The sequence below is a fragment of the Mya arenaria genome, chromosome 3 (genome assembly GCF_026914265.1).
Source record: "Mya arenaria isolate MELC-2E11 chromosome 3, ASM2691426v1".
NCBI lineage: Eukaryota > Metazoa > Mollusca > Bivalvia > Myida > Myidae > Mya > Mya arenaria.
Window position 1 is genome coordinate 49,945,456 of NC_069124.1, and position 19,191 is coordinate 49,964,646.

Consider the following 19,191-nt stretch of genomic DNA (forward strand, 5'->3'; position numbering starts at 1 on the left):
ACTAAAAATTATGTACAACTACCCAATGGATTACTTGAAAACATTGTCAAACGACGTAGACAAATTGAAATTATCGCATAGGCAACTGGTCAATTACATACAGCTTCTCAATCGTTCTAAACGACTTATATTCATGAAGAGTGCGTGCAACGTTAGCAAATTAACACAATCAATTTAGAACAAGATCTGGTCCATTTGATGACCTTAAAGATAAGAATAACAGAATAAGTGTATATTCATACGGCACGCTTGTCCTCTGAGTGAAGAATTATTCGCAAACCACTGAAAGGATGTACCGGGTAAGATAATTATTTGATTGCCGAGTGTTTTTGTGTAATCAAAGCCATTAATACCATTGAACTATGTAAGTTACATTAGATTAATTGATTATTACTGTTACTTCTAAGCATTGCATGCATGTACAAGAATCAATTAATGTGCTGGTTAGCTCTGGAAATAGGCGAACGAGGTTCTAGGAGGCTTGGACAACACTGATGGTTACTCTTAATTGTTTTACATTCTAGAAACTTTTTTTCTCATACTGCTCTTACAAACAATAATCGTGACATCAATTTGTTTCAGATACCGACCATTATTGCCCTAATACCAGTGCTATCGCTGGCTATTTCCCAAAGGGACACAGATTGTATTGCGCCCAATCCATGCACCTGCTATGACCGTGTACAATACGAAGTTTTCTGCCAGTTTCTTGGACTAGAGAAATTGCCAACCTTTGACAGTGGTCTCATCAACTATACCGAGGTCATCTTTCACCTGAAATCTAACAAGATAGAAAGAATAGAAAACAACTCTTTCACTATGCTCTCATTTCCACCGGGCACAGAAATTACAGTTGATCTCAGTTGGAATGCTATAAGTGATATAAACTATGAAGCATTTAGTGGCATTGCGAACTATATTACAGAACTCTATCTTAATTTCAACAATTTGACTACGATTTCGAGAGCGTTTTCGGGGATGACACAGTTGCAGACATTATATGTTAGTTTTAATCCTCTTAAAATGATCGACCCTGTTGCAATGCAAGCGTTTGGAAATTCTCTTACATACCTGAGCATCGACTTGGTGAATTTCATCGCTTGGCCAATGGAAATCGGATATCTGAATAGCTTAACAAATTTGGACATGTTCAACGTCCCTTTTAGAGAAATACCCGACAATGCATTCGAGACCTTTAAGGATACAGTTCTGGGAATGTCGGTGTTTGGCTCAGAGTTGGTATCCTTCCCAAAAGCTCTCTGTCATCTCAATACGATTGGAAGTCTAGCAATTTTTTCAAGTCCCATGATTGGTATTTATAATGGGTCAGCTGTTTGTGAACATCCAATGCTGAGCATGCAGTTCGTGGACTTAGAAAATAACAGCTTTCAGCAGTTTCCAGCTATTCTTGAAGTGTTTCCAATGACAAGTGATTTAGATTTAAAGGACAATGTAATTACGTCAATAGACGAACAAGCATTTGCAACAGCCAACCACCTTGAAAATCTCAACCTCATGAACAACAGTTTAACAAATCTACCAAAAGCGTTGAAGACAATACCAAAACTGAAATCGTTATTCCTAAGTAATAACAACATCACAGCGATTGACGAAGATGTTCTCCAAAATCTTCCTGCACTCAACAGTCTGATGTTGAACTCGAATGGATTAACGGTGCTACCAGAATACGTCTTCATTAACCATAAGCACATGTACCTTCTTGCGTTGTCTGACAACAATATCTCCTCCCTACCGAGGTCCATTATGAACTTGACTTCACTGAGCTCATTATATCTCCAAGACAATCCCATCAAGTGTAGCTGTGATGACATGGACTATCTGAAGACGTGGAACACAACAAAAATGACAATTTTTGGCAACTGTGGCGGTAGATTTATGCCCATACAGACATACATACAGAACCATCTACCACAGTGTCCATAAGTCCTCGTTGGTAAAAAATTAGAAAAATAGATTTGATGTGGTACCAACTTGTTGGCTTTGTGCTACACATACATATAGTGTGTATCTATATAAACAGTATTTCCATATGATAAAAATACACGATAAACCCATGTCTTAATACATATAAACGGTCCAAAAATGATGACCATATCAATGATTTGTCCCTCGATGTTAAGGATTTAGTTATTAAAGACAATCTTACAGAGTCAATAGTCTACACATTAAAATAGGGAGAAAATATGTTTGGGTATATCGTAACTTACACTGCGGCATCCTAGATTCCTTTTATGCATCGGCCTTTGACTATAATTCAATAAAAAGTCCACATTAAGATCATTCTAATAATGCCTCAGTCATTTTCTTTACAGAAAATGAAACAAAACTAACAGAGGAGTGTTTGCGTTCACTTAGTGGCACTCTTGTTTTCATCTTTATATGTTAACATCCTAAACATTTGTCTCCAGAAAAATACAACATTCAAATAAGTTTTAACTTGCATGTTTTACAAGGAGAGTCGGGTAATTTATAGCAACATTATACTTATCCCACTCATTGGTAAAGGTGATATCATGGGGAGAAAACAGAAGGAAATCAACTTGACCAGCTCCATGACCTCATCAACGAAAATATCCTCGTAGTTACATTTTTTTTTTTTTGTTGTATTTCTTAAATATGTGTTGTCTGATGAAGCGAAATATCACCAAGTTTGGTTAAACTGTGTATGGGCATAATAACTTGGACAAGGTTGATAATCAGTCACATTGCTGGTGACTCTCGAGAGTTACGGCTGTTCAAAAAAAGATATCACCTAAAATCAGTTTTGTCTGATCAATAATTTTTAGAAGCTTTTGTCAAATCATCACCAAATTCGATCAGAATATGATAAGGCATTATATCTTGGACAAGTATGATTTCCAGCAATGTAGCCTCAGTCAATCAGCAGAAATGACTCTTGAATTGGCGAAAGCTATTTACATTGTCCACTCATAATTAACGTACGAAGTACGTAGAGATGTCTAACGCTAACGTACAACTACTTATCACTAAACTTGGTGTCTAAGTTTAGTTTAAACATATATATTTTACAACGATTGTGAAACAAGTTATTATAATATTAAACGCTCGCGTTGGCATAAATTCAAGCGAGATTGTGGTCTGGTGTTGTGGGGGAATCGGTCATTCGGAGCTCCTCGGCCATTTTATAGAAAACAACCTCGGATGTATTTGGAAGGTTAACATACTCAAAAAAGTGGTACGTTTAAGTCCGCTGCAAGTAGATCGCGTAGTAATTTTATTTAACAGTTAAACTTTGTGACTTAACCCTTGTGATTCTAAATTATGCCTGCAATAATACAATTCAATGGTAATCAATTTAAACATAGATCAATAAATACAACTCTTAAACACTACATTTAAGTAATGATATAATTCAAAAGTTTACGAACTACTTCAATAGATGTACTGGCATACATCCGAGGTTGTTTTTGAAAAAAATAGTCGAGGAGTTCCGAATGGGGAATCGGTAATACCTGGAGGAATCCCACTTGTCTAACTGGGTGACAGCAAACCAATCTCACATGCGCCCAGGCCGGGAATCAAACCCAGGTCGCTTAGGTCAAAAGCATGTGCGCTAACCGGACAACCTCATGAAAATAAGATGGGAGTATGACGCTCTTGTTGATATACAATTATTGTTACTCGTTTAATAGAGTTTGTATTGAATGCCCCCTCGTGTAAAATCCTATATATATGTAGTGTTTTTTCATAACCATACCATGTGTGTAACAGTAAGTCTTTCATAGTTACAGATTATTTTACATGTTATATGCACATGTTATGCATTTCTGTCCAGTCTTGTTCTTTTATCATTTATGGTTGTATGTGAAATTAATTGTCTTAAAGTTAGTTTAATCTTATGGAATGGTTTTATGAGCTTACGTCTTTACAGTGTAACCAGTTTTTATACATGTATATTCATAAAGCTACTTAAGTCATTTTCTAACTTAAGTCATGATTTGAGTACATGTAACTCATGCGTCACTTAAAAAAATCTTTGAAACATTTTTTTATTGACCTTATAAAAATACTTAAAAGTTCAAAACACTTACTATTATTTAAACACTTATAATTATTTATTATCTTTTAATTTCACTATGAAAATTTTAAGAAATGAGCAAAGTTAATAAATGACTTTGCTCTATACATATGGGCCCTGATGTACAATAATTTGAAGATTTTATTCCTGGTGACCCTAAATTATATTGTTATCATTTAAAAGGGTTTAATGTGTAGATATGTTAGTTTTATACTGATGCAAATAGTGTTGCAACCCATGTGCTCAATATCCCAAGGCCCGGTCAAAATACTTCGAGCCTTTTGAATATTGACCCAGAGTGAATGCTTACAAAGAGCAAATGAGGAAATCAAGCCAAGCGATATCGAGCCAACAGGTTTTGATTGTATTGCAAACACCAGTTTGACCATGTAAAGTTGAGCAGTTGGTCGTTTCACTTCTGATTTCAGTTGAAATAAAGAACAAATAACAAAAACTGCTGTAATTTTATTGGTATCATATTTCGGTTGTATATTTTACATATATGTAATCGGTAAATAACTGCCTTTCAATAGATCATATAGGGTCACCAGGCATCTCATCGCAACATTACGGCCAATGGTGCGATAAAACGAAAACCTTTTTGAATATCAGCAGGCCCCAATTTCTTCAAGCTACTTAAATATCTTATAACAGGATCAAGCTCAGCACGCTATTTTTGCTTTTCTATAATTTATGTTTTATTAACTTTTATTATGATTGTTTGGACTTTAAATAGGAATAATCTTTATAATAATTACAATAAACCATTTTTCTTTTAATGAAATCAAAATAAAGTATGTATTTTGGCTTATTGAAATAAGCTACTTAAACCTGTTAACATTAAGAAGTTTCGAGAAACTGGGGCCAGATATCTAAATAATATTTGTGTAGATTTCAATCATAAACTAGTCAAACAAGGCCAGTTTGTATTTAATTGATTAAAAAAAATATAATCCAAGTTTTAATATAGTAACGATTATAACAGATAGTCTGATTTCTTGGCAACTTAACATTGCAGTTAATGTTTTTTATTCAATCGGATAACTAAATTTGCCATTATCGTATACGACAACAGTCTTGATACGCTGCTTCGTACAAAGTGAAATGTAATTTTCATATCTCGAAAATAATATTATCACAATATATTGCCCTATGAGTTTGTTTGTTTTATATTTGTTTAAATTCTATATCCTTTATCTGTCCAAATGGTTATATATCCGTAATAGTAATTTTTTCCTCAGTCTGTTATCTGCAAGAACATATTGTGCATTTATTGCAAAAAAGGGAGTATTTCCAAATAATTAACTTGCTTGTAGTCTTCTTTGGCAATTAAATGACACTTAAGCTCGCTTTCATTTAGCGACTCTTGATTGTGTTCATTTTTTCAAATTTCGTCCATTTTCATATCTCGGCATTTTGTTTTATATATTTTTGTTTATAAACATATTTGTGAACTGTTTGCTCATGAAGTGGAATACACACATGATAAATTGACATGTGTGGTAAATATACTCTGATCATCTGGCTTAAGACTCAAGTTAGTGTACATGGCTGTTAAATCTACATGTGAATGATATGGTCTAAAATGGTTCACATTTTGTGATGGCCAGATGACAAATTATCTTCCGTTCGACAAGTTATTGAAACTTAATATTTTTTAGCCCCTGAACAACAATGTTATTAAGTGCAATAAGTTATTGAAACTTGATTGTTTTTCTAGCCTCTGAACAACATTGTTTTGAAGTGCAAAATTTTCATTTTGATTATTAAATTACCATTAACTTTTCCAATCAATATTTATTCTGGAAAGCATATCTTGATATCACTCAACAAGTTTAATTCAACCTGTAACATAGGATATACCTTTTATATTGGTACGTTAATATTGTCATAATGTTGAAAATGCAATTTGTTTCACTAAACTAGCTTTAAACAGTACATTTAGGTTCTAATTTATTACAATAATGTTTTACATACAATTATGCATTTGTTTTACATATTAAAGTATAATTCTCATGTTTACGATAGTCACTTTGAACAAAGTCTGTGTCAGAAGACTGTACATGTTCTAAGACAAAATGTGTCTTTTCTTCAACTAAACAATTTTGTAAGATGGTTCTGATGCTAAGATTCATAGTGGATTGGGAATAAGTAAATGTTACCACGTTATACTCATTTTGTTATGTATACATTAAATGTGCTTATAAATACTGATTTGTCTTGTGCATTGTGTGAACATTTCTATTATTACAATGTTGAACTACATCAGCTGATAGATAAAACAATAAACTTTAAACACTGCTTGCTTTTAATTAGTAAAAACTCCCACCTTGGCCTCCAGCTACATGTATGCACCATGATAATAATACTCCTATTGGTGTTTATAATGGTCTCAGCCACGCCTACATGGCAGCATAATGGCCTGACCCTGCCATATCCGCCAGTGTGTTTTCAAGTAAAGAGAATTTAACCCTCAAATATAGTATATGGTATAATGCTAGAGAAAGTTTGAAGTCTTAATACTCAGAGCTCCTGAATGTCTCAAAACTCCTAACACGCCAACAAGAAGGAAAAGCTGCCCGATTTACGGGCTTCCCACTTGTCTTTGTCGAAGCTCCCTCTGCTGCATACACTGTAGTGGTGTATTCATCCCAGGGAGTCCCGTCCGTACATTCAACTCGCGATGTGCACGCGCCAGCGGATCGGCAATGAGGTAATAGTTTATGTCAAGAATATAATTAGGCAAATGTATGTCACAAAGAGAATGTTATACAGTGGTAATTTGAACCAAAACAGCTGTTGTAAATGTAGTGTCGTAGCGATCAGGTAAGACAATTCATTGTCACGTTTAATCTCAACAAATATCAATCTATTATACTGATTATACTGTCTTGTGTTGAGGTACCAGCGGCCACGGTAAATCAGAGATTGATAAATCTTTAAGGTGGGACTGATCAATTTAGTACAACTACCCAATGGATTACTTGAAAACAACGTCAAACGACGTGGACAAATTGAAATTATGGCATAGGCAACTGGTCAATTACATAAAACATCTCAATCGTTCTGACCTACTTTTATTCATGAAAAGTGCGTGCAACGTTAGCAAAATAACACAATCAATTTAGAACAAGATCTGATCCATTGATGACCTTAAAGATAAGAATAATGGAATAAGTGTGTACTCATACGGGACGCTTGTCCTCTTTCGAGTGAAGAATTATTCGCAAACCACTAAAACAATGAGCTGGGTAAGATAATTATTTGATTGCCGAGTGTTTTGTGTAATCAAAATGATTAATACTATTAAACTATATACGTTGATCCATTGATTATTGCTGTTACAAAACTATTAAGCATTGTATACGTGTACAAGTATCAATTTATCTGCTGGTTAGCTCTGGAAATACGCGAAGGATTTTCTAGGACAACACTGATGGTTACTCTGGTTTTTCATTCTAGAAGCATTTTTTTCTGATACTGCTTTTACAAACAATTTCCAATAAATGAATTTGTTTCAGATACCGACCATTATTGTCCTAATACCAGTGCTATCGCTGTCTATTTCCCAAAGCGACACAGACTGCATTGCGCCCAATCCATGCACCTGCTATGACCGTGTACAATACGAAGTTTTCTGCCAGTTTCTTGGACTCGAGAAATTGCCAACCTTTGCCAGTGAATTCATCAACTATACCGATATCATCTTTCACCTGAGATCCAATAAGATAGAGAAGATTGAAAACAACTCTTTCACTATGCTCTCATTTCCACCGGGCACAGAAATTACAGTTGATCTCAGTTGGAATGCTATTAGTGATATAGATTATGAAGCATTTAGTGGCATTGCGAACAATATTACAGAACTCCATCTTAATTTCAACAATTTGACCACGATTTCGAGAGCTCTTTCGGGGATGACACAGTTGAAGTCGTTATACGTTAGTTTTAATCCACTGAAAATGCTCGACCCTATTGCAATGCAAGATTTTGGAAATTCTCTTACATATCTGAGCATCGACTTAATGAATTTCATCGCCTGGCCAATGGAAATCGGATATCTGAATAGGTTAACAAATTTGGACATGTTCAACGTTCCTTTTAAAGAAATACCTGAAGATGTATTTGATACTTTTAAGGAAAAAATTCGGGGAATGTCGGTGTTTGGCTCAGAGTTGGTATCCTTCCCAAAAGCTCTGTGTCATCTCAACACTATTGGTAGTCTAGCAATATTTTCAAGTCCCGTGATGAATCTTTATAACGCGTCAGCTTTTTGTGAACATCCAATGCTGAGCATGCAGTTCGTGGACTTAGAAAATAACAGCTTTCATCAGTTTCCAGCTATTCTTAAAGTGTTTCCAATGACAACTGATTTAGATTTAAAGGACAATGTAATTACGTCAATAGACGAACAAGCATTTGCAACAGCCAACCACCTTGAAAATCTCAACCTCATGAACAACAGTTTAACAAACCTACCAAAAGCGTTGAAGACAATACCAAAACTGAAATCGTTATTCCTAAGTAATAACAACATCACAACGATTGACGAAGATGTTCTCGAAAATCTTCCTGCACTCAACAGTCTGATGTTGAACTCGAATGGATTAACGGTGCTACCTGAAGACGTTTTCATTAACCATAAGCATATGAACATTCTTGCATTGTCTGACAACAATATCTCCTCCCTACCGAGGTCAATAATGAATTTGACTTCACTGAGTGCATTCTATCTCCAAGATAATCCAATCAAGTGTAGCTGTGATGACATGGACTATCTGAAGACGTGGAACACAACTAAAATGACAATATTTGGCAACTGCGGCGGTAGTGTTATACCTATACAGACATACATACAACAACATCTACCAAAGTGTCCATGAATTCTCGTTGCTCCATATAATTTCCAGAAGAATCAGGTCTGACGTGGTACCAATTTATTGGATTTGTGCTACACACACATAAAGTGTGTATTTGAAGACAGTATTTTCAGATGATAAAAAGAAACGATTAACCCATGTTTCAATAATTTATATACATGATTCTGAAACATTGACCATATCAATGATTTGTCCCTCTATGTTTGGGCTTGAGTTATTACAGACAATCTTAAAGGGGCAATATTCTACACAATGTGTGATTCACAAATGTGTCTTGGTATCTTGTAACTTACACTGTAGGACGGTTTCAAATTTTGATCGTTAAGGAAAAGAAATAATTTCGATTGGGGGAGAGGGTCCATGCAAAGTTAAAATCTTTAAACATAAACATGCAATAAGTTATTGTCAAATATCCTGAGTAAGACGTCCTTAAAGCTCTAACACCTTTGGTTCGTCCATCTAGAAGAAATCTCTTTGCAGTTTTACTATTCAAAATGGATGCTTTATACCCAATCTACTGGAATATACCCGTTAATGTAGACTTTTGTATTCAATTTTAAAACCTTTTCATTTACTTCAAAACTATTTTTTCCATATTGAGAACAAAGTTTGAGCGATTGCTTGTTTTTTTCCATTCAAATCTTATCAAAATGAGCTAAACTATGTATACAGTATGTGAACACACAATAACACCGTTCCTTATCATAACACAGGCGGGCATCAGAGATTCCTTTTAGTGCATCGGCCTTTTAATACTATAGTCCAAAAAACAGTTTAGATAAAGATCAATCTAGTAATGTCTCAGTGATATTGTCATGTGTTGGCTGCGCCGTTGTGTCCCGTTTCTGACACATAGTCAAATTTCGGCCGGGTGCCACGTTGTTTTACGCGTGCTAGCCAAGCTGTCACCTTATTCTTGTCTCGCTATGACAGGATATAAGTCGGAATGTGTCGACACGAACAGGCTGGCAAATTGCACTCTCTGAAACTTTCAATATGACTTCAATATGTTAATAAAAAGGGTTACTTTGTGTTTGACAGTTATATACTGGCCATGAGAAGATAAGAATTACACCCGGTAGACACACAGTACACACCCAGCACCGCCAGTGCCACTATTATATTCCGCTGTTGGTGGTGTGCGTGTATTGAAAAAGAAAAGAAGGTAGGTTCCGCCATTGAAACAAAGTTATCATTAAGGCAAAACAATTTGCACAGGTTAGTTTGCAGTCTCACCAAAATATGGGTAATGTGCTTGCAACAAACAAATTCGGCCAGTAAACGTGCGATAACCATCAAGTTTGGAAATATGAATATACACATGCAAGGACATTTACAAAATCCAAAGAAATGCAATATTTGCCGAGAAAATGCGTAAATTTGTGGATAAAATCAACACGTTCATTTGTAAACATTGCTATACAGGTAACCCACAATCTGTTCAATAACTCTTTTATCTTTAAAATGGTGTTACCAAACTAAAATGCCGATCGAAGAATATGCATTTCGCCACACACTGGACGCATACTCTTTTGTTCAAAATTTAAAGAAAATGTCCACTAACCAGGCAAAAGTATGTACGAGAATCTTACAAATCAGACTCCTTGTTTGCAACCGAAAACAAATCTCACAGTGTTGGCATGCAGCTATATTAAATCCCACCGCCACTTGTTGACTATATGCCCAACTAGCCCTCACACATCGGGCTGACATCAAGCCGATATCACAAGCTATATCAGTCCAACAGCAGATTTTAAGACAGGTCGACATCATGACGACCTTATTTTGCAATTTATGACGGCCCAATATAGGTTTATGTCCTCTTGCCGCCTTACGACCTACCATCCACTACACCCAGAAGGGTCCACGAAAGCGGAATTCGGAAAGTTGGGATTTTTTTACATGTCTTCGCGATGTTCTGGAACCCTTCCGCGTCCTTCCTTACAACTTCTGAAAACCTTCTCAGCACTTCGGGACAAATCGGGTTCGGAAAAACTTCGGCATCGAAAGTTTTAAAAGTTTGTACGCCAAATGTTTTTTTCGGGACGGCTTCACTTCTTCGGCAAACCATCGGCAACCATACGGGTCGTTCTGGAACCCATCACCAGTAATTCGGCTTCTTCAGAAAAATTCTGCGAGGCTTCGTTATCTTTTTCGCATGTAACTTAAACGTAGTTTTTTTTTTCGCATAAATATTCATTGGCGTTAAAGAAATGTTGATAAGATGAAGGCACACTCTTCATTTTGTATATATACATCATAAAATGCGCATGGATGTCCACTTATACAACTCATGTGTTGACACGTTTTACAATATAGTTTATGAATTTGACTTAATGATTGTTTCCAAAGACGCGTTCGTTTAGTAACTGTTTTATGATTCCGTGATGTCTCTTGTCATAATTAGTTACTGTCTACTCCATTTTGTCTTGACACGGCACGGATCCAGTATTGTTGACAAAGTAGGGCCTAAAGTATTCCCGCTGGCCCTTGCTTGCAACAGCCTAGATGTTTCCTTTTCCAGTTGTTCACTCAACCTCATAGATGCAGTTTCCTTTCCTCCAGGCTCCAGGTACGAAGTCGTAGTTGTTGTCCACAGCATCAACCTAGCCACGGTCAAGTGCAGGATACTGCACAGATAAAGGTAAGGTTTGCCTCGACTAACGCCAGAAGGACTATGCTAAAGAAGCCCTTTAACTTTCCAAACCCAGTGACTTCTTAAGTGTTTGTAATCGAGGGCACCAAGGGTATGGGGTATATTCCTTCTTCTCTCACATTGGGCGGCCACTTCATGCCAGGCCTCTCAAGTACTGGGGGTGACCAGGATATCATCCTTATACTCCTGGAGCAGGGCAGTACACACTTCTTGGACAAAATGGCAAACACTTTCTGTAGCAACACGAAAATCATACCAAGTAGACGTACGTGTCCCGTCCCGAGATTTCATGTACCTCAGCGTCCTTGCCAGCTTAAGGTCTTGGAACCTGATGTTCTTTTTTTAATGAAAGACGCTGAAGTATGTTAGCAAACATTGTTGGCGTGATCCTCTAATACTTTTTCAATGAGGTGAAATCTTTATCTCGGAGTTCCTGCATCAATTTTTTTTGTTTCTCCATACTGAAGCCTCCTGGCGTCTGTAAGTCAGGGGCGGACACACCATCGATGACGGCTTCCTCTTATCCGTCTCAAATACAATGTCAAGTCAAGCATGCCGTCCATTTCAGCTTGGATTTGAAACTGAACTGTCGGCAGTCTTCCGCGTCGCATACGGTTACTTCGCATACGGATAGGTTTCGGAGTTTTGCAAACTTTCGTAAACCACCCCGCGAATACACATGAATACATGCCGAACGAGCCCGATGGCAAAGCTTTTCCCATTAATTGATTAATGTTCCCGAAAGGTTCCCGAAACAAGCAAAATATCGGCAACCCTTTTGCAAAGCATCGGGTTTGTAGTGATCGGCAGCTTAACAAAACTGCTACATACATGTAATTAACAGACTGATCACCGCATTTTAAAGCAAAACTATTATTTCATAATATAAATATTTAGACGTTGTGATTTCAATGATATTTAAAACGTTGGAAATTTTTGAAATTTTAAAGTTGAAAAAGCTTTGATGATTCAACGTTGAAACATTGTTATTGAGTGATGCTTCACCCGGCGGAAGGTTCTAACCACTGATAATTAATTATTCTGAACACTGAATCTATTTACAATTATTATATTATTATTTTATATTAAAACACAATGTTAGTGTAAATATATTTTAAATGTAATTTCAATAAAATATACACATTGAATTTTAAAATATTGTGAAAAAGTACATATACTGTACACCGTTCGCCAATGGTTCAACAGTAGTTGATATCAGCAGGACATAGGCCTATCGAAACTCTTCGGCCATTTATATCGAAAACAACATTGGATGTATTTGCAAGTAGATCGCGTAGAAATTTAATTTAGCAGTTAAACTTATTGACTTATCTCTTGGGAATCTTAATTATGTGTGCAATAATACTCTTTTCTGGCAATCTATTAAAACTTATAGAGTTACAGCTCGCAGTAGGATGAATTAAAAATCAGTACAATATCGGCCAAACATGGGCATTTCATCGGGAAGATGAACCGAAATGATTACTTTCAGACAACATCGGTTCGATGACTGTGTGTTAGCTAGGAGGATGAAATTCAAATTACAATTTTATCAGACAAGCTGACTACTACTACTACTACTACTACTACTACTACTACTACAACTACTACTACTACTACTACTACTACTACTACTACCACCACCACCACCACCACCACCACCACCACCACCACACCACCACCACTACCACCACTACCACCACCACTACCACCACCACTACCACCACCACTACCACCACCACTACCACCACCACTACCACCACCACCACCACCACCACCACCACCACCACCACCACCACCACTACCACCACCACTACCACCACCACTACCACCACCACTACCACCACCACTACCACCACCACTACCACCACCACTACCACACCACTACCACCACCACTACCACCACCACTACCACCACCACTACTACCACCACCACTACCACCACCACTACCACCACCACTACCACCACCACCACTACCACCACCACTACCACCACCACTACCACCACCACTACCACCACCACTACCACCACCACTACCACCACCACCACTACCACCACCACCACTACCACCACCACTACCACCACCACCACTACCACCACCACTACCACCACCACTACCACCACCACTACTACCACCACTACTACTACCACTACCACCACCACCACTACCACCACCACTACCACCACCACCACTACCACCACCACCACTACCACCACCACTACCACCACCACTACCACCACCACCACTACCACCACCACTACCACCACCACCACTACCACCACCACTACCACCACCACTACCACCACCACTACTACCACCACTACTACTACCACTACTACCACCACTACTACTACCACCACTACCACCACTTCTACTACCACCACTACCACCACTACCACCACCACCACCACCACCACTACTACTACTGCTACTACCAATACCGCTACTACTTCCTTGCGCTAATCAGATTTCTAAAGCTTATGCCATGCGTATATGACGATTTTTACCGTCAGGGTAGATGTTAACGTAATTTATTTTAAACAAAAACGCAAAACCCATTGTTGCTAATGCGCAGGTTTACACTCGACAGTGGCGCGTTTTAATACATACAGAACTTAATACAAATGTTCATGTCACATGTCTAAAAGTATCAATTTATAACTAAAGAAATAATATATAAAGATAAATGTCAAGTACTAAAGAAATAAGCAAAACTTTATAAACTAAATATCATTGTCAATATTATGATTATTTTCTTAAAATTGGCAGTGAGGGATATCATCGTAAAGATTATCAGAACTACTTTGGTTTAAGTTGTGTTATTGATAATTGAATAGCAAATGCATATTTCATATATACATCATGGCAGAAAACCAAAACAAACACACCAACGCACAAATGGCATCTCAGTGTTATATTCAGTCTTTATATTTATTACATATTAACCCAACGAAGAAGTATATATGTTCCCTTAATTAATATTGTAATTATGTTCATTAAAGCTCTTTGACCAGTACAAATTTACAAAGCTTACAGATGAACTAAAATGGGGAATTTCAGGGTCCGTCTCTTGGGGAGGTACAATGTTGCCTCGTACAGCCTACGAAGAAGTGTAAAAAGGCCCTGGCTATTACAATAGCGAATAATTATACTTTACTACAATTTCTAATTGAATCATTTTAGAAATCGAATATTCGAAAAGGCTATCGAAACGGCAATTACCGAGCATTCGAATATTAATTTTGCCATTCGTTTGCATCCCTAACTTTAACTCTTCAATTTGGAAAAGTGGATCGCAAGGTGGTCACCTCTTGTCCTTTCAATAACAGCTCAAAATCATATAAATTTGTATCGTAATTGATATTTAAAAACCAACATTTAAACACGACCAAATTAAACGTTCAAATATCTTTATGATTGTCCTTTACCTTATAGTACATTAAAATAACATATACAGAGGACCTCTGATAGTGGTTCTTTAAAGACTTTCCCTCTAGGCTCTATTTAGCAGTCCCTTGAGATGAATTGAAAACGCTTCGGTAGTTAGTGACCTTCGGTTACATTCAATAGCTGCGTTAGATGCATTCGGTTTCCTTTCAAATGTGTTATCGTGGCATACACATCAATGTCAGAGCTTAGTAAGGGTCCTATCAATTCCATTATATTGATGTATCAGTGGTTTGTTTATGGTTTGCCGTTCTCTTCCACTGCATATTAGAGTCCTTCAGTCGGTTCAGTAGCATTTGTTAGTTTTAGGCTTTATGTTCTGTTTCAAATTTGCGTAAACGTAAGTTTGCTCACTTACAATGGGGCGTTATTGACCTTTGGTTATCTTCGACTATACTCGGTTATCTTCGACTATATTCGGTTATCTTCGACTATATTCGGTTACCTTACAGTGGTATGTTTGATGCCTCCCTTTCCCTTACCGTGGCACCTTGTAGGCCTTCCGTTACATCACAGTGGATTGTTAGATGTTGCGTTGTTTTCACATGAGTGGTATTTCGTTCCCTTAAAGATGCACTCTTACTCCCAGATAAGATTTACCACAATTAATAATATTGTTTAATATTCCAAAAAGGATGAATAATTGTCAAAAACAATGGTTCTTATGAAGGATACCGAGTTTAATTTGAAAGAAATGAGCATAAACACGGTATTTCTACCCGATGAGACTATAGTAGACCAAAGTAAATCTCTTAGCATTCAACAATCATTTAATATGTTTGCACTTTCTGCTATTAGAAACACGGTTACAATCTTGTTATCAGTAATATATATTATTTAGTAAGTAGTTAAATGTTTATCACTCAAAATTTATGTTTGTTACACATGTGAATGTATTGAATTTGAATAAGAGCGTCACTTTAAAGCCGTGCCTATCCTATTTGGAGGATCAAGGTATACTAGTAGATAAATCTTATCAAACTTATAATACAAAATACGTTTTAAAATTAAATTTGATTGTTTCAATAATGTAATGATGTGGTACCAATTATTTTTTCCAGACCGTGACGGCAATGCCTTAATTCATATTAGTATATGTCTGTAGTGACGCAATGGTTTGCATGATATACAGGATTTCAAATACTTGCAGGGACAATCTTTACTGTGTGTTTCACATATCTTAAAACAAAGGGCTTTTAAATTCGCGCAGGGCTTCTAAATATCTCAATTGCTCCTTAATATATAATAATTTGTGTTGATGAAAAATGATTTTTTTTCAAAACAAAGTAAAAATTAAACATATAATTATTATTTATTTCAATAAAAATGCAATAATCCTGGTAAGACTCTTAAAGCTCTAAGACATTTGGTTCGCCTATTTAGAAGAAATGTTTCACTTATTTCGGCCGGGTGCATCATTGTCACCACCTGCCAACCAAACTGCAGGCGCATTGTAGTATCGCCGTGACACGATTAAAGGCGGGTTATGCCAGTTCACCTTTAATCACGTTTCTGGCACAATGGCTCACGTTGTAGCCACCTTCTGTCAAGTTTTCCAACGTATCTATGTGTGACGGCAAAAGTGTGAGACTATGATTGTGGTATAAAACTTAATTAAATATAGCTTTTGGGACATACCAATATCTTGGCATCAGCTTTAATTGAAGTGTATACATAATAAATGTGATCGTTTGACCTTACTGTCAGCATTTCTAAAACTGTTGATGACCTGAGAGTATTTCAAATAAATGCTCATTTATACGTTTGCCAGTCTTATGAAGAATTGTTAAATAATTAGCAAACTACAATTTCGAAAGAAATTAAGGATGTATTTAGTAAGATGATATTAGTAAAACATTTATAACCCTTTCCAATATACGGAACACATCATTATGCATACAATGTGTTAGTTACATTTAATAAAGAACGCTTTGTATCAATGTTTATTTGATTTTAATTTGTTGCTGTTATACAAAATCAATATATTGTAATTATTTGCGATACTGACCATTATTGTTACGATACCAATTATATCGTTTGCTGTTTACCAAGATGACACAGAATGTATTGCGCCTAGTCCATGTTTCTGTTATGGACGTCAACAGTACGACGTTTACTGCCAGTCTCTTGGCCTAGAGAAATTGCCAACCTTTGTCAGTGGTTTCATCAACTATACCGAGACCAGTTTCCATCTAAATTCCAACAAGATAGAAAGAATTGAGAACAACACATTCAAGATGCTAACATTTCCACCGTGTACAACAATTAAAGCTGATTTAAGTTACAACTCTTTAAGCGAAATAGGTTATAATGCATTTAGTGGCATTGCAAAATATATTATTGAGCTGGACTTACAATTAAACAATCTGACAGCGGTCTCAAGAGCTCTGTCCGGAATGACACAGTTGCAGTCGTTGTATGTAAGCTTTAACCCATTGAGAACGATTGATCCCTTTGCAGCAAAGGGTTTCGGGGAATCGTTGACATACCTTAGCATTAATTTGGTAAACTTTGCTGTTTGGCCAGAAGAAATCGGATATTTAAAAAGCTTAACACATATTGACATGTTTAACGTTCCTTTTAAACACATTCCTGAAAACTCCTTTGACACTTTTAAAGACACAATTCAGGGAATATCGGTGTTTCAATCAGAGTTAATTTCATTTCCAAAAGCACTTCGCCATCTAAATACATTAGGAAGTATAGCGATATTTTCAAGCCCTGAAATGACTCTTCAAAATGGGTCAGCTTTCTCTGAACATTCAATGATGAGCATGCAGTTCATGGACCTAGTGAACAATAGTTTTGACAATTTATCAGATATATTTGAAATATTTTCTATGATAACTGATTTAGGTTTAACGTATAACCATATAACAGCAATCGACGAAGGAGCATTTGCAAAAGCCACTCACCTTAGAAATCTAAACCTCGCGAACAATAGTTTAGCATATCTACCAAAAGCGTTAAAGACGATTCCAAAACTGAAATCGTTATATCTAAGCCATAATAACATCACTAAGCTAAACGAAGACGTTCTGCAGAGTATTCCATCACTCAATAGATTGACAGTGGACGCAAATGGATTGACAGTGCTACCAGAAGACGTTTTCATTAAACAAAATAACATGAACCTTCTTGTATTGTCTGACAACAATATCTCCTCCCTACCGAGGTCCATTATGAACTTGACTTCACTGAGTTCATTATATCTCCAAGACAATCCCATCAAGTGTAGCTGTGATGACATAGACTATCTGAAGACGTGGAACACAACAAAAATGACAATTTGTGGCAACTGCGGCAATAGTGTTATGCCCATACAGACATACATACAGGAAAATCTACCAAAGTGTCCTTGAATGTTCGTTTTCTTTAGAGTCTTCTATTTGAAATGTGCATTTATCTAGTTCCAGTGCTGATTAGGCAGAATAAATACATGCCTTTCATGCATATTTATATTGTTAATACTTTATCCGCTATGATTTGAACGTTTCTTTATTGTTTTGAGCTGATAAAAGTCGTGTACGCTCCACCAAAAAATCACTACACTGAAGGATTTAGACAGAAATAAGTATATCTATATTCTTAAATAAATTAGAAAAAATGTAAGTTTTAAAAACGAATGCAGATTCGAAAAGCAAATATATGCTTTGTCTGACATCGTTTTCCAACTGTTTACGTCAAATTGTTTTGTTTTCTTTTAAGAACTATAGCAATGGTTTAGTCATGATATGATACTGTGCACAAATTCGTGCCCTTGTGATAAAACTTGACACGAACAAAAAGGTAAATATTATGTTTACAACAAAGTTTTGGCATATTGTGTTTGTAACACAGTTTTAAATGACACCAGTACCGTCAGTCTCATCAGTCAAAACCTACTTGAGAGTGCACTAAGCCAAGCTTAGGGCAGCTATCTCATCCGTCGAGGTACCTGCCAGTCGCCAGAAGGCCAGTTGAATGAGCTTGTTGATGTGCGCCTCTATGGCCACGATATGTTTTTTTTTATTTACAGGTTCACAGAGAGATTGTTAATTATATTGTCAAATAAGGCGTTAATGAGATTTTATCACAACGTACAGGAGGTATATAAGCGGAACTTTCAAGTTCCAAGTATTCCATGTATAGTTGTTAGCAGTTAAG

The 19,191-nt window shown here is 36.5% G+C and overlaps 1 protein-coding gene across 1 annotated transcript; it reads left to right on the forward strand.

The window, feature by feature from the left end:
• The first annotated feature begins 250 nt into the window (after positions 1-250).
• Positions 251-9,475, forward strand: LOC128226096 (protein slit-like). Its single transcript, XM_052935989.1, has 5 exons — positions 251-299; positions 583-1,888; positions 2,319-2,402; positions 7,220-7,311; positions 7,582-9,475. Exons 1-5 carry the CDS (start codon positions 291-293, stop codon positions 8,941-8,943), a joined length of 2,853 nt encoding a protein of 950 aa, XP_052791949.1. The 5' UTR covers positions 251-290; the 3' UTR covers positions 8,944-9,475.
• Positions 9,476-19,191: the final 9,716 nt, after the last annotated feature.

Bases quoted from the DNA above. Each gene is read 5' to 3' on its own strand.
- LOC128226096 (XM_052935989.1), top strand. The intron at 1,889-2,318 runs GTAGATTTATGC...ATAATGCCTCAG, and splicing joins AATTTTTGGCAACTGTGGCG to TCATTTTCTTTACAGAAAAT. The intron at 7,312-7,581 runs GTAAGATAATTA...AATTTGTTTCAG, and splicing joins CCACTAAAACAATGAGCTGG to ATACCGACCATTATTGTCCT.